Source organism: Amphiura filiformis, chromosome 19, assembly GCF_039555335.1.
Source record: "Amphiura filiformis chromosome 19, Afil_fr2py, whole genome shotgun sequence".
Classification (NCBI taxonomy): domain Eukaryota; kingdom Metazoa; phylum Echinodermata; class Ophiuroidea; order Amphilepidida; family Amphiuridae; genus Amphiura; species Amphiura filiformis.
This window is the reverse complement of record NC_092646.1, coordinates 59,783,436-59,801,104: the sequence shown is the minus strand read 5'-3', so window position 1 is coordinate 59,801,104 and position 17,669 is coordinate 59,783,436. Positions and strand designations below refer to the sequence as shown.

Here is a 17,669-nt window from a genome sequence, read left to right as displayed (position 1 = left end):
AGGCACCCCATTTGAAATTCACCCCCCCCCCCAAATTATACCTTGAAGAATTCTCAAAATGGTCTGCCAAATAATTGCTTCCCCCCTTTTGACGGGCAAAAAAAAAAAACATGTTGTACAAGTGCAGTGAGCAGGAAATGTTACTGATTTTAGGTCATAATGTCGAAAAAGTATCTCACAAATCTGTGCCAAAGATCCCCCATCCACCCCCCCCACCCCCGTTTTGATGTTGGCCCCCATTTTGTCTTGCCAAAATATTCTTCTCCCTTATTCCCTATAATTCACCCCTACACATAATTATTGCATGCACTACCCCTGATGATTTACTCCGGTATTTTTCAATTTGTGCAACGAGACAGGCAGAGAAGATACCTTACACTTCCCACAATGCATTTCTTTCATTTCAATTCTGTACTGATTTGCCATCTAGTGCAACATGGGCCGAGAGTGACAAAATGTACCTGACTGAACAGAGCACATCCAGATCTTGCAAAATGTGTTTATTTCATGACTATCCACCCATGTTTAGCCAATCTATTCTCAACATCAAAAACAAAGGGACTGTGCAAAATAAGAGTGCCTTTTGCCATAATGAGTTGATGCATCATATTGCAAAGGATTCTGGGCAGGGTTTGATATCATCTCTGGGAGACAGCGTAATGATTATGAAGCTGTCCAGCTTTTGTCCTAATTATTAGACTGAAAATATATGAGAAAATTACTCTTTTCATTTGGCAGAGTGGGATCACTAGAAGTAGACATTTTTTGTGCAACTTTTATTTTCATGTTCTAAGCAGGTGCTGAGAAAATAAAAATGTACAAATATGTTCTTTCATTTAAGTCTACATGCGAAAACATAAAATTGTGAAAAGTATGCCGTCAGTTACCACAGTACCAGTGCAGCCCACAGTGTGGCGTATCTACTTAAATCAAATAAACAAAGTATAGTTTTGCCAGTTGTTAAATTGCAACATATAACATATTATATGAAGACCTTTAATAAGGTGGATTGGAGAGAGTACATGACATAGCAGCGTTTGCACTCAAACTAAATAGCCCCATATTTCTCAGTTTGAAACCTCAATACAGTCAAATTTTAATTTTATTATTCTTTGTCAAATAAAAAACTTTTATTAGTAACACAACAGTCAGGAAAGTTTTCTGCTCATTTAAAAGCCACACTATTATAATGAGGTGAAATGAACTAATGAAATAAAACTCACTACATTAGCCTGTGGTGTTCTATGGGAATTTAAAGTCATAAAATTACTATGTACCGTATTGGTCCGAGTATAGTCCCACCCGTTTTTTATGTGAACATTTTTCACAATTGGGGGTGGGATTATACTCAATTTCAAAAAAAAAAAAAAAAAAAAAAAAAAAATTAATTTTTTTTCCGGTTTTGGAGTGTCCCTGGACCTAGACCTAGATGCTAGGATCATTCATGGTTGACCTAAAAAAAAAAAAAAAAAAAAAAAATTCAAGATATTTTGTATTTTAATATGAAAATTGATACTTTGTTTTCATGCCATACTCTATTAATGATTTCAAAATGCATTCAAATTCAATGCATTTTGAAATCATTAATAAGTATGACATGAATACAAATTATCAATTTTCATATTAAAATACAAAATATGAATTTTTTTTTTTTTTTTTTTAGGTCAACCATGAATGATCCTAACATCTAGGTCTAGGTCCAGGACACTCAAACAAAAAAAAACTTAAAAATTTTTTTTTTTTTTTTTTTTTTTTTTTACAATTCTGAAATATTTCGAAAAATGGGGGTGGGATTATACTCGAACGTGGGACTATACTCGGACGAATACGGTAATTCAAACTTGCTCTGTTATCCTAATGAATTTGGCTGAATTAAGTGTAAGTTGGGACATGTGGAAACATTATAAATATACGAAAAATCAGGTTTGAAAAAAATGACCAAACTCATTTGACAAGATCCTACATGCACAAGTGGCTGGTTACTAGTATTATGGTGCAATGTTGATTGGTGTAGGTAGGGCATGTCGTTCACTAGTATTATGGTGCAATGTTGATTGGTGTAGGTAGGGCATGTCGTTCACACTCACTCATTAGCCTCCTATTGGTATAGCTGCATCTCCGATTTAACTTCTTATAACTCAGGCATCTCTGATTTAGCCTCATATATAAATCCATACTTGTGTCTACTATAATTGTAATTTGGTGCAGGTCTCTGATTGATGTTATACAGGGTGTCCCAAACCATACTCTGTGCCTCATAATTGTAATTTGGTGCAGGTCTCTGATTGATATTATACAGGGTGTCCCAAACCATACTCTGTGCCTCATAATTGTAATTTGGTGCAGGTCTCTGATTGATGTTATACAGGGTGTCCCAAACCATACTCTGTGCCTCATAATTGTAATTTGGTGCAGGTCTCTGATTGATGTTATACAGGGTGTCCCAAAATTATGAAATGGCACATTAGGGATGCACCATTTGGCTGTCATAGAGGGATGGAAGTTGAGGTTGTGGCAAGTTTGTTATTTTCATTTGCCGCCTGGTGGATGTTTTTTTTTTCACTAGGTATTGCCCAGGTTTTCTTTTTTAATTTTCAGGTATTGAGGGAAGTTTTGACCCTCCTAGGGGGGGCTGAAAAATTGACCTCAAATTTTCCTGGGAAAATTGAGTTTATATGCTTTTCTATGGGGTTGACCCATAATTTTCATGTCCAAAAGGGGGGGGCTGAAATTTTTGAGATCTGAAAAGGGGGCCCCGAACAAGTGTTTGTGAATGGTCCCGAGTACTTTGTAACATTTACAGGTTGGCTAGGATTACCCCTATAAAACTCCCCGAGGCCGGGGGTGATCTGATAACACAAATTCCTGTTTTAACACCAACTAAAATCTTGGGCGCTGCCGATTTTGTGTTCCAGAGGTTCTACTGTGTAAAAATAGTCTCAGATATTGTACAAAGTCCACTTTTACTGTTGTCATGACTACAACTTGAATACTACCCAGAACCCTTTGAATGCACTGATTATTTGAACCAAGAAAAGTTCATAAGGTCATCCATATAAGGTCCACATCAAAATTAGCAATTAACTTCCTGGATAGGTTTCACCTATCTATAGTTTCACTTTCAAATTGACTGAAACTTGCCATTTTTGTAAACTCTTTAAATTTTCACAGGAATGTGTTCACATTGCCTCCATGCTCTACAACAACAAATGGGCTATTCCAATTGAAATCCATACTCCCACTGTGGAAGATTAAGCTAGTCTTCCACAGAGGGAGTATGGAGTTTCAAATAGAACAGAGAAATGGATAATATCCTCCTTTTGAAATCGCACTTTGTGCAAGATGTAAACCATATATCAGGGAAGTATGGTTTTCAAAATAATTAGCACAAACCTATTCCAGTTGGAAAACATACTCCCCTCTGTGGAAGATGTTTCTTGAATCGTTTACAGGGGTATGGCAGATTCTAAAGGGAATAGCCATACCTGAAAGTTTTCCTCTTTTTAGCTGATTTCCTCTTTTTATTCCTGAAATTTACGCATTATTTTTATTTTCAGCCCAATTTTAGCTTTTTAACATAATTTTGCGCTATTTTGCTCTTTTTAAAAAGCATTTTCCTCTTTACACAAAGTTTCAGGTCTGAATAGCCCAATATAATCACGATGTAAAAGTGGACATTTTTGTGCTCCATTTATTTTCATGCTTTTCGCATTCCAAGATACTACAGTGAAAATAACAATGCGCAAAGATAAATCGCTTTTGTCGGTGTAAGGAAACTTAGAATCAAAAATTTAAAAACAAGGGGAAAAGTTACAAATTGACAAAGGGCAAAAAATTACTCAAACGAAAATTTCCACTTTTACAGTTGTTGGTGTGTACAGTATAGGGGGATATTATCGCTGGGTTAAGGGGTGGGGTATGGACGTTTGGACAGTATTTATTGTGGGACATTAGAGCACATCAGACATATCGAATTGCATTCTGAATACGAAGAATGTCCTTCTGATATCAAATAATTTTAATTTTTTGAAATTAGCAATGTAATACACATTTTATGGCAAATCATTAAAATTAATATTTTGATATTTAACAGTACTTGAAGTAAACTTTATAAATCTGATGATTTATACTTAAAGTGTATGTAGGTGGGATGAAAAGCTGACGATCAATTGAAAATTTTGACCTTTCGTATTGAAGATATGGATTTTTTTTCCCAAAACACCAAAAAAAAGGTCTTTTTGGGGAAAAAATCCATACCGTATTTCGTCAAATAGTCGCCCCCCCCTCAAATAAACGCCCCCACCACTTGTTTCAACCAAGATGTTTCAAAAATTCCGATATTTCCATGCTATCTTGTGTAGTAAGCTTACCAAGTTGCTCACATGGTCGTGAATAGCTGCAATAAATGGCGAAAATCTGCATCGGAACACCGGAAGTGAACCAAAAGTCAGTGTCAAAAGTTCATAGTTCGTCATTTTAGCGTGACTTTTAAGCTTACCTAATGATTTTAACGGGAATTGTCGTGCTAAAAATGACCTCAAATAAACACTCCCCCTCCCTTGGGAAAATGTAACGCCCCCGGGGGCGTTTATTTGACGAAATACGGTATCTTCAATATAAAAGGTCAAAATTTTCAATTTATCGTCGGCTTTTCCTCCCAGCTACATACACTTTAAGAATATATCATTAGATTTATAAAATTTATTTCGAGGACTGTTATATATCAAAAATTTGAAAAATATCAAATTTTAATAATTTGTCATAAAATTTGTATTGTATCGTGAATTTCAAAAATGAAAATTATTTGATATCAGAAAGACATGCTTCAGTATTCAGAATGCAATTCGATCGTCTGAGGTGCTCTCATGTCCCACAAAAAAAATACTGTTGAAACGCCATAAACGCTCATTCTAGATCCCTTAATTTTTTGTGATGTTATCAATTCTGGTCAGTTTAGTGGGTGTTTTAATTCGTGTTTCCAAAGATATTCACATTAAGTAGTAAGTACTATGTGTAATAAATATTTTTTGTGGGCTTAATAATTTGTGGCTTCCTGTTCGACTATGAAAAATCCCGAAAATTAAAATCCCATGAAAATTTAGATCCATATAATTATACAGTAATTGGAGAAAATTTTTGAAGTTTAAATTTCTGGTCAAATCGCCTCTAGGCACAAAATAGTATACAATTAAGCTGGCTTAATAATTAAATGGCTTCCTGTTCGACTATGAAAAGGGCGAAAATTAAAATCCCATGAAAATTTAGATCCATATACAGTAATTGGAGAAAATTTTTGAAGTTTAAATTTCTGGTCAAATCGCCTCTAGGCACAAAATAGTATACAATAGGGTTTTTCTTAAAGGCACAGTGGGTTTTTTGTACTCCTGGGTGTAATTCAATTGAGTATAATAATATTAGGTTTAGTTTCTTTGATATCGGAGAAATACCAAAGGAGTGCACATAAAAATCATGGGAATCCATGTGATTATTTTGGAATTTGGAGTCTAAATATTATCCTGTTTGGCCAAATGAAACATATTCTAGATCTTTAGTTAGAACTATTTTGGCAATAAAACTCGTACTGTATTTTAATATGTGACAAATGTTTTGAAATGAGGACCAAAAACTCTTTTTGGACCCTTATTTCCAAAATTGGCCCAATATTAATTTAAATTTATTTAAAAAAATGGCCAGGGTTCAGATTTAGCTACCGTATTTCGTCAAATAAACGCCCCCGGGGGCGTTACATTTTTCCAAGGGGGCCTTTATTAGAGGTCATTTTTAGCACGACAATTCCTGTTAAAATCATTAGGTAAGCTTAAAAGTCACGCTAAAATGACGAACTATGAACTTTTGACACTGACTTTTGGTTCACTTCCGGGTTGCCGATGCAGATTTTCGCCATTTATTGCTGCTATTATCAACCATGTGAGCAACTTGGTAAGCTTAATACCACACAAGATAGCATGGAAATATCAGAATTTTTGAAACATCTTGGTTGAAAAAAAGTGGTGGGGCGTTTATTTGAGGGGGGGGCGACTATTTGACTAAATCGGTATGTTTCATTTTGCAGAACAGGAATATTTGTTTAAAATAATAAGTCAGAATCATGAGTAGCAATGAACACACTACTGTTGTTTATTTCCTTTTCTTTAGTTCAGGGATGTGAGAGTTCCTCTTTTCAGCTGATTTCCTCTTTTTTTGTTGCCAAAATTTACGCATTTTTCTTTTATTTTCAGCCCATATGTGGTGTTTTTACCCTGATTTTACGCTGTTTTTAGTGATTTTCCTCGTTTTTGGTCTGTGGCCTCTCACACCCCTGTTAGTTTCTTTATTCAGAATTAGCAATGCAGTCAATGCCACATACACCAGGACCTAAAACATGCTCATCTGTCAGGACAAAGTTCTTTAACACCAATACATTTACACATTCAATGAATGACCTTCGAAAATTGGGGTACAAAAACTCATATTTTGCAACTTGAGGTCAAATTTTGTACAATGATTGTTTAATTGAGGTTATTGAACTATGCCATTGGGATGAGGTCATTGCGGTCCATAGTGATAGGCACTAAATCATGCTCATCTATCAGTACACAGTTCCTTAACACCAATATGTTTGTACATTCATAGAGTGACCTTTGAATATGTTGAGTACAAAAACTTCGTACACCACAACTTGAGGTAACTTGAGTTTACAACATCATATAGGAGAGCAAGTTGGCACAGCTGTAGTTCCCTCGCCTTGCACCTTGCACCACTGAGGTCCCGGGTTCAAGCCCCGGCCGTGCCCAAGGACTGTGCATTTGGTTTATCCCGATTCCATGCTCGCTCTCGCAGGTTTTCACCGGGATCTCCGGTTTCATCCTGCTTTCAAAAAAATCGGTGATTAGTTGTTTGGTTATCAAAAACTTCCTTCACCCAATGGAATTTAGGGAGCTGCACAGATAAATGGTGGATGTTGCAAACTAAAGTGCGGATAGGTCTGCGCCAGGTTCGGCTGCAACTCGCCTAGATGCTGTTATCTGATTGTGATAATTCACTATGGCAGCAATATTTCAGCGCTTTGAATCCTTTAAGATCTAGCTGGAAAAAGGCGCTATATAATAAATCTGAAATTTATTTATTATTATTTATCATAATGTATGTGGAGTGCTTGTAGATGCACTCTTTGCATTCAAATTGTATATGTCGTGTCCGAGAATTAAATAATGCAACAGTAGTAAGTTGTCCCGGCATTCTGGTGGTAAAATATAAACATAAATATTGCACACACTGCATATAAAACAACTCGATTGAGTCGATGAGTGAGTGAGTGAGTAAGTCGTTTTATATAAATGTGCGCAATAAAAATGTTTATATTTTACCACCAGAATGCTTGGGCTTTCAGATGATCACTTTTGTTGAGACAGCCCTTGTATGCTGGTCCATTTGGAGGTTTTAAGTTAGCTGCCAAAGTCTTAATAAATATAAATGAATGAGCAAATGAATGACTGAACAAACGAACGAATGAATGAATGCATGAATGATTGAAGTTGCTCTTTCTATTTGGGGCAGGTGTGACCGATCATCAAATCTCAAACTTGAGCATGTAAGTTGATGTTTGTTACACAGCATGTCACAGTTTCTTACTACCGTACCGAATTATTTTTATCGATACATAAAAATGGCTGAAAAGAACTCTAAAATGTTACACTACTTTTGACATAGGTCCAGTCTTATACCTCTAAATTAGCCCTTCAAATTTAAGCAAAACTCAGTGAATGGGCAATTATTCTGAAGCAAATTGATGAAACTTCCCCTTTAAAAAAGAAATTAACTCTTTGAGGCCTGACTCTTGTTTGGTGTTGAATTTGAAAGTGATGATGCACTGTGGGAAGTTGACAATCAAGTGCAATGTAGTGTAAACAGGGCCTCACTAGTATCCACAACATGTTCATCTATCAGGGCACAATTCTTTAACCCCAAAACATTTGTACATTCATTGAATGCCCTTTGAAAATTAGGGTACAAAAACTCATGCTATGCAACCTGAGGTCAAAATTTGCAATGTGAGTGTTTAATTGAGGTTATTGGACTATGTAATTGGGATGAGGCCATTGTGGTCCATAGTGCCTTAGGCAACACAGCCAAATTTGTTTGATTTTACTGGCAAAGCTGCTTTGCTTATAATTAATTAATTAATCAAATCAGAAAAATTAATGGTAAATTTGTATTGGTCAATGCATCTCATATAAAGATATGTTATCACAATTAGCAATATTTTGAGTCATATTTCATAAAAATAGTGTGAACTCATTTACACAAAATATGTTAACACAAAATTCCCAACAAAAAATTATGCTTTTCAAGTCACAAGCATAAAGAACTGGCGTTTGGCAGGAAAAACCACCTACAGACCTGCCAACTGTCCCTCATTTTGAGGGACTGACCCTCATTTGGGGTTTACCAAAGTGAAAATGAGGGACAGTCCTGTTTTCTGAAAATTTCAGTGATAGCAAATTTAAATGTAAGAACAGCAGAATATGATGAAAATGTCACTTTAAAATTTGCTATAGCATTCTCATTAGCCTATTGTGATAAATTCAGACCTGCAAAACCTTCTCTGAATTCTGAAAGTATTGCACACCTCAAGTCTTTGAATTTGTTGGTACCTGGTTTGTGTACATACAAGGTTTTGGTCTCAATGTCCCTCATTTTGACTTTGGTAGGTTGGCAGGTGTCATTGGCCCCTGAACATGTTTAAAGCAAAACCTCTTATGTAACCTTTTGGAAGTTTTGTTTTAAATATGTTCAGGGGCCACAATCACATTAGACAAAATTTGTGACCACACCACAAATGGGCTGTAATATTTGTATTTTCACTATTTGAGATATTAGACAGGAAACCTTTCTTCAAAATAAGTTTTACATTAAACACAACACAAAAAGAAACTCCTCGCTTTTAAAATAACCCTTCATATATCTAAATTCTAAACCTGCTCATGTTATGACAATTTGATTGATTTCAATATGGCCGTATGCAGCAATTGAATTAGCTTTATTTTTTCTTGCAAATGACAACATTTCCCTGAAATACGGTTCCTGAGTTGCTACTTTTTTTCCAGGCATAGCAAGCCCAGGGAAGATATCGTATACACTTCCCACAAATTTCAATTTCTTGTACTGATTTGCTATTTAAAGGGGCACTTCGTGATCCACAGCCTCATCCCCCACTTTTCTCAAAAAAAGTTGAGATTTTTATATCACTGGAATACTCTGGCTACATAATGTTTATGTACAAAATATTTCTTGCAGATTAATTCGTTTAGCAAAGATATCGCGAAATTTGAATTTTGTTCTGGTGCACCAGAACGAAATTACAACGTATTGTCTATGGAGCAGTGTAATACATATAATCATGCATAACTCGCAAACGCAAAATCGGAATCAACTGAAATTTTGGGAATATGCTTTTTTCGTGGATATGTACTGAAAAATGTCATAAAAAGAGGATGCTAGGATCACGAAATACTCCTTTAATGCAACATGGGTCGATAGTGATGAAATGTACCTTATTGAACAGAGCACAATCCAGATCTTACGAAATATATTTATTTCTTGACTATCAAGTATCAACCAATGTTTAGCCAGTCTATTCTCGACATGAAAACACTGTACAAAGTAATAGGAGTGTCATTTGCTGTAATGAGGTGATGAGTCATGTTGCAATGGATTCTGGGAAGGGTAAGATATCTTCTCAATCCTGACAGGACGTGGTTGGTTATCATATGCACAAAACTAGGCGTGAATAAAACAAGTGGTAACCAGAAATTTCACATACGTACTATGGACACCCGCATCTGGGGTGCCGAGGTGCTAACAACAGATCCAGTAGCACCCCACACAACAATGACAAGAACAATGTGACACGATCAAGGGAAATGAGTCGGATGTCGCTAATATTGATTTTGAGATATTGGCAAAGAAAGTGTTAAAATTCTTTTGTTTTATATTGTTTTCAGCGATTGATGAATTGACATTCGTAACGAAAAGTCGTATCAACATCATGGGGTTTTCAGTTTCTGAAAGCTCTAACTGTTCTCTTTAGAAACAAATGTAAAACTCATTTTCGACCAGGGTCGACATGCGATTCATTCCCCTTGATCAAGTCACAAATTCCTCCCAAGTACTCCAAATATGTCCTCAATATGGGCTGGGTGCATAATATATGGTCATAGGTGGGTGGTGATTAGAGGGGCCGTATTTGTCTTCTTACATCCTGTATGTTTTGAGTGCCATTATTATCATCAAGTAAGGTTGCCAAATTTTTTTTACAAAGTTGGATAAAGTTGTACATTTTAATTACTTTTGCTTCTATTGAACAGCTAGCAATGCATACTAATTCAATGTGTCCCTTACTATTCAATAGAAGCGAAGGTAATCAAAATGTACAACTTTATCCAACTTTGAAATTTTAGTAGTAGCAGTATTTCTCTGGTTTCCAACCTTGAATAACAAGCAATTTTGGGTCTAGTATAACTTGCTTTTCTGGCCAGAAATATTTTTGAAAAAAAAAAAAAAAAAAAAAAAATTGGTTTTTTTTTGAGAATTTTTTTTCATGTCGACATGTTGGGATACGTGCCGATAAGGCATGTCGACGCCTTATCATCAAGCACTCCAAATATCCTCACTATGGGCTATATTCAGGTGTAATGGTGGTAGGGTGCTGATTAAAGGTGCGGTATTTGTCTTCTATCATCCTGTATCTCTAGTGTGCCATTATTATCAACATCAGCAAGGACAGACTCCTCCTCAGTGCTCCAGATGTCCTCTATATGAGATATATTTGGGTGTAATGGATATGGATATTTAGTTAAACTTGGTTTTGATAGATTCATTAAATCACTTCGTGTTGTTATAGGTTTGTATCCCGCCATGATAATGGGTACGATGCATCGTCTCTGCACGTCCAACATGGTTTTATATGCGATTTTAGTCCTCCAAGCATGAGCAGCCTGGTTAGACACTCGCGTACGAGAAAACTCTCCGACTTCATTCCAGTTTGTATTGTATTTCAACCACATTTTAACAGTTGCTGGCACTTTTAATCCGAGAAAATCATAAATTTTCTCGGTTATTGAATCTGGATCGTCAGCGAGGTCTTCATATCGTAACAGCATATGGCGCCCTCGTAGCCAGCTTGGTGGATCCTTCCAAAATCGTAGATTGTTTTCCATTTCGTCGCATTCATTATAATACATTTCGTCCACGTCGCGTGTTGATGCACGTGACAGATACACGGCTCTTGGGTCGCGTATTAAATGAATCACTTTAACGTTCAAGTTTGAATCAGTAACGATTGGTTTTAAATGTCCAATGTCGGGAACTCGTACAGTTTTTATCGCCGCATGTTTGCGACTTTGGCACGCTTCCTCCACTACGGCAGACGTGTCATTGTTAGGTTTTAGTACTACTTTAAAATACTCACAGAGGATGCTTTTACTGAATGTTAAACTTTTGCCGCAATTAATTGGAATTTGTCCCTGCCACCATGTATAGTTAGTTTGTGTAAAATTACACTTCAATAAATTATGTAATACCGTCATATGGTGTTCACCAAATTTAATACCTGATCGACTCCCCACCGTACCGATGAGAGGCTCAAAGAAATACGCAAAATCAGGATTATTGTTGAAAAGTTCTCCCGTAAACGACGATCCAGACCGCCATCGTGTGACTATAATTAATTGCACATTTTTCTTGTCATTGGTAATTTTTTGGTTAATACTGATAGTGCTGTTGCTATGGTTACTGGCAACTGAGGTATTGGTGTCACTGCTGCTAGTACTTGGTGGTGGTATGAGGCGCAGAGGTAGTACTGCTGATAGATGGCGCTTTGACAGTTTGTCAACAGGTCCAATATCTGTAAGCAAAATACAAAAACAAGAAAACAACTTATAAAGTTATAGTCTGCATTAAAAGCAGTCACAGAAACATTTACAGCATAAATGAAATCAACACAGTTTTTGCAGTCATTTTAGCTCACTATATAACTATTATATTGATTATTATGATAAAAACAATAAATTACAAAGAAAATATTTAATATTGGGATTATTGATGTATGTTATGAAAAGCATATAGGCCTATGTGAATAGGTCTGCTTCAAACAAAAGGCATATTGATGAGTATACTTTGCCCTACTCAAACAATCTTTAACTTCAGATAGTGTACTAATGTCAGCTGACAAAACAATTCTTGCAAGTCTGTTCTGTTCCCTAGAACAATTTGACCGTACAGGGCGGCAGTAATCAAAATGGGGTAATGTGAGAGCATTTGCTGGTGAAAACTTGCTCATGGCATTTCCTAGCTCCCAGAAAATGCCTCTTGTTCCACCTTATAAATACATAATGCAGGCTTTGAGTTTTAAAAAATTGAGGAGTGTGATAAATTGCACATCTCAAACTTGTGAGAAGTGCTATTTTGGGACTGATGAGTGTGATTGATATGAGTACGAGTGTAAATTTAAAGATTAAGGAGTGCAATAAATCATACTCCTTATGAATGATCATTTAAGGGGTGCGGAGGATTGTGATCGCATTCCTCAAAATTCAAAGCCTGATGTGTTTAGCGAATTTCACTTCGCCCGAGTTTGACCACAGAAAAAATTTGGATGCCGCCACTGTGGATTCCTCTTTTGCAATATGAATTCTGATGCCTGCATTCATAGTTGGCTTATAATTCTATGGTCAATGGGTACTAATCTCATTATGTGATAATTGGATAATGAAATGGTGAAGATATATGGGTGGACTTAATTAATTCTTATAGGTCAGCCTTGATTGCCATTGATCAATGGAGGCAACACTGTACATTCATATGGCAGTTTATCATGGTTAAATGGTGCAATGTCTTGTGCACACCTGTTGTGTATAGGACCCAACCTCCGATACACTCATCTCCTTTTCTGACCAAATTTTGTGATACAACATATTTGGTTTTGAAAGATGAAAGCTCCAATTAATTAGCTACAAACATGAATCTCTTCGCGAACATATCCAGAGTGAAAGCAAGCAAATCAAATTAGAGGCTTGCAAAAGATTGTTTTTGATGCATGCATAAATCACATCATTTTCAATCACCGCTTAAACATGCATACACTAGACCAAGCCTTCTCAACTTGTTTATTTGAAGTGCCAACTGGAAAATTTCAGTGATCATGAAGCGCCAACATGTTAAGGAAGCATGAGGACTTTGAGTTAGAGCAGGCGCATAGCAGGTACAGTGCATTGGTGAAGCTTTATCAGGGGTCCAGGGGCAGTGCCCTCGGAAGCTCCTAGATTTTAAGGTTTTTTACTTGCCCAGATTGGGTATTTTCACCCCTTTTTTTGTTCAAAATTTATGTGAAAAAAATGTTTATGTGCGTGTATCAAGGGTCCGTTTTTCCTTTGGAGTACAGCTATGTGCGTAATGAACTGCTTAGTTGCATGTGTCATTTGTGATCTCGCTCATCGGCTTTGCACGGTATTTTGCTTTTGTGTGTGAAGGAGTTAATTGATTCACCAATTTCAAGCATGGTAGTGACTTGTATTGAACTAACTAAAAAATTGCCATAAAAGTGGATCCATGTAAATTACATCTAAACATGAATTTACACTTGATCTGGTTAAAAATGGCAATAAAAATACCATTAATTAAGGCTGGGTCTCAAAACAAGATTTCTATTTCATGCACTTTGTATACTTCCTTGCTATTGCCAATCACTCTGTCATTTTAGTACCCTTATCACTCAGGGAGAACTGACTGACATCTAAATGAGATAAGTAAATGAGGACCATCTGCCAATGTCCGGATACTTCACATGGATAAGGCAATACACTAATAATGATATTACCACAGAAATAAGTTTTACTGTACCATTTTAAAACCAAATTTTTTTTTAATTTTCAGGACTTGAGTTCTCTTTTTTTTTGGTCATATCTTTAAAAATAAATGCTAATATTTAAATTTATGATACTTAACTTTAAAGGAGCACTTCATGATACACAGCTGGATCCCCCTTTGGAGGTGATGTCTATGTAGGGTTGTTAAGACTACTTTTTCATCATCACTGAAGACCCCGTAATTTTCCATTTGATCTATATCTATCACCCAAAAGTCCTTATTTTTCAATTTGAACAGCAACCTTCATTTATCACCGATTTTGTTACTTGTTTTTAAATAAATAATTAGAACTAAAAATTCTCAATGTTTGAGGCTTCTGTGGAACTGCTTTGGCTGTCACCAAAAGATCCCATTTAAAAAAAGTCGATGTTTTCACCTAATGCCCCCTAAATTTAGGTCCAAATGATCCACCTCTCACCGAACTGCTCTCACCAAATACTAAAAATCATGTTTTCACCCATAATGACACAGGGTCTTGCAGATCTATGAAGAAGTGCACATACCCTAGATCATACCAGAATAAACAATTGCAGCTAGAATCAGCTCTAGGTGATATCCCTCCTTGGACACATGTGCACAACAGGCACTTTATTTAGTTTCTGAAATGATTATTTTCAGCGTTCGAAATTGTGGTTGTCCAGTTGCCCGGGACAACTAAAAAAGTCGCCGGACAACCAAAAATACTGATTCGGTTGTCCGCCAGCTAGCCAAAAGTCACATTTGTAGGCCTACGGACAACCAAAAACTTAGACGGACAACCAGAAATTGTAATCTGGTTGTCCGTGGGACATTTATTTTTCCTAAATTCGAACACTGATTATTTTCCTACTGGATTTGATAAATTTTCAAATTGTTTTCACTGATAAAGTAATTTAGTAAAATTAGTAAGTGTGAAAACCCCACTTTTGGTTCAAGTTCCTTGGGGAATTAGTCAAGATTAAAATTTATCCATGTTAATTCTGTCCTGTCTGTCATCAAAGTAACAGGTTTAAGTCAGTTCTTCTGTGGAGAACTGGGCAAGCGGGCATCCTCTTTAAACACTGGTACTTGAACTTAAAAGGTGCAAAGAAACTACCATCCCTCATGCTTCACATTACCATCATGAGTCTGTAATCACAGATCCTCAGAAGAAAGCCGTATTCCAGAAATGTTTACATTCACACTGATTACATTTGCATTGGGCTATTCCAGTTGAAATCCATACACCCTCTATCCAAGACCCTACCTAAACCTCCCATAGAGAGGTGTATATTTCAAGTTAAATCCCCATTTGAAATTCACACACCCTGTGTGGAAGATTAATGTCGTGTCTTCCATAGGGGGTGGATTTCAACTGGAATAGCCTATTTAAGGATTGTAAACAAACTGGTATTGACTTCATACCACCCAGGCAAGATACCTTGTACTGCCCACAATGCATTTCTTCCATTTCAAGTTTCTGTACTGATTTCCTTAACCCTAACACTGGTATATACCATGATGATAACCCCTGCGCATGCATGGATCTATAATGCCATGACGCAATCACCAAACTCCTATAATGTGCACCAAATCGCTGGCCATTCCAGTGAAACCCCAGTGGCTACCGGTCAGTGATTGTGCGCTTGGCACATGAAGGGTCTAAGGTTCGAATCCCGGGGTACCAAGTGACTTCTTTGTTCATCTTCTCTCCTATGTCGTTAAAACTTCCGATAGCAAAAAGCAGTCAGTGTCGGGGTTATTAATGAACAGAGCACATTCAGATCTAGCAAAATAGGTATGTAATTTTTTTAACTTTTGAGTCATGTTTAGCCAGTCTATTCTCAACATAAAGGGAACTTGTACAAAAAGTAACAGGAGTGTCATTTGATGTAATGAGGTGATGTGTCATGTTGCAAAGAATTCTGGGCAGGGTAAACAGAAGTTAATCCAACACATTTGGTTTTGTTGAACATACATGTATGCCTTAGGGTAAAACAGGTGCTGCTCAGTAAATAGGGATTTAAGTGGTTATTTTTGTGTGAACAATATTTCTTGATTTCTGACAAAGGGGACAGAGTGCATGTTTTTTATATTTCGGAGATTTATGCCTAAATTAGGGACCTAAGCACACTAAAGTGTAATAAGCTTTGCTAACACTACAAATCTATAGAAGAGATGGAAAGTGCTTTTATGTGATACATGATCAGACAGAAACTGATGAACAAAAACAAGATTGCCATTAGATGTTAGTAAGCTACATGTATACGTGTATAGGAGACATTGACAGACAGACAGACAGACAGGGACATGTTTACCTCCAGATGTATAGAGTAGCAGTAGTACATATATAAAGCTGAAAGCTACAGATCCAAAGAAGAGGAAATGGACGGTTCTCTTAATATGCCTCCTCATTATATTGCTGTAGGAGTGATTTAGATGAATGACATCATGACTTGATTCCTGTAGAAAAAACAGAAATAAATTATAAACAAAATCATGCAAAGTCTCAACTTAATAAACATTGGGGTAAAGAGCAGGGGGAAAATAACCAGAGGCACCGAACGCAATTGCCTTTCGTGCCCATGCTTTTGCCTTGGTGCCCTCAAAATATGTAACTTTGGATGTATTTTTTAGATTCTGTGCTTGCCTTGGTGCCTTGGTGCTCTAGCAAGCCTTAGCAGAATTGACTGGCTGCCCCTTTCCCCTGAAAGAGTATGAGACTGTTTTTAGATGGTCTTGTATGCCAGTATATTTGTAGCCTAGCCTGGGAGCTCATTAACTCTAACACAGTGTGTATTGACATAGCAAATATTTAAAACATCTACATATGGTAACTATGAGTTGTAAATAGATTGAGTTGGCAAATATATTAACACTTGTTTTTCTCAAATTGACTTAGAACATTTCCATTTAGAAAAATAGCAAGAGGGTGCTAGGTACCGCTAATTAATGTTACTACTATATACTAGTGCTATACCGCGCTAATTAGAGCTAATTACACTATTAGCGCTAATTGTACCCCTCTCACTTAGAACATTTTCCATTTTGCCAAAAACTGATGTGTCTTTAGCAAATTATCGCACCTTTTGGCTAGCATTGCAATTCGCGCTCATTTACATAGACTCTATACACTAATTCATGCTAATAGCATTATAAGCAAAATTGCGCTAATACGCTATTAAGAGGTCCAATCCTGCACCTTCCTCCCAAGATTATTAAAGCCTTGCACTGTCCAGTCCACTACCAAATATAATTGAGAACTCCATCCAGCCTGTTGTAGAATACAACAATATTGCTTGGTGAGGACTAATTGTTTACACTACACTGCCCATGCAAATTGAACCATAGAAAACACTTACACAATACTTCTTGAAGGCTAACTCCCAGGCTAATTCCAAACAAAATAGAACTAGAAAATAAATATCCCATAGCGTTGATTGGTAGGAGGTTGGTTGGTGATGTCCACTAGCCTGCTATTAAATGCCAGCTAATAGAAGACTGTTAATCTTGGTAGTCCAGGTATTGCACTTATGTACACCATCACAGCTTGCAAACAAATGTTTTTTATCATCTGACCATCTGACTAAAGATACCAAGGCACTTGGCTTTTGTACTGGTCTGGCTGGCCTGGTATGCGTGCATGCCTACGTAGTATTGATAACACACACCAGGGAAGTGCACACACATGTGTAGACTTTTCAACTCCACTCCTCATTGAGCAATGAGGAGTTTTAAGGAATGATTAGGATAGCTAGGCCACTGTGAGCACAGTTATTTATGTT

At 36.6% G+C, this 17,669-nt stretch overlaps 2 protein-coding genes across 2 annotated transcripts in view; one reads left to right on the top strand and one right to left on the bottom strand.

The window, feature by feature from the left end:
* LOC140140710 (uncharacterized) overlaps positions 1-17,669 on the top strand; it is a 92,226-nt gene that overhangs the window by 32,493 nt on the left and 42,064 nt on the right.
* On the bottom strand, positions 10,609-17,587 carry LOC140141579 (carbohydrate sulfotransferase 1-like). The gene is made up of 3 exons (XM_072163491.1): positions 17,247-17,587; positions 16,203-16,347; positions 10,609-11,905 (listed from the first exon to the last, which is right to left on the bottom strand). Exons 2-3 carry the CDS (start codon positions 16,297-16,299, stop codon positions 10,713-10,715), a joined length of 1,290 nt encoding a protein of 429 aa, XP_072019592.1. The 5' UTR covers positions 16,300-16,347; positions 17,247-17,587; the 3' UTR covers positions 10,609-10,712.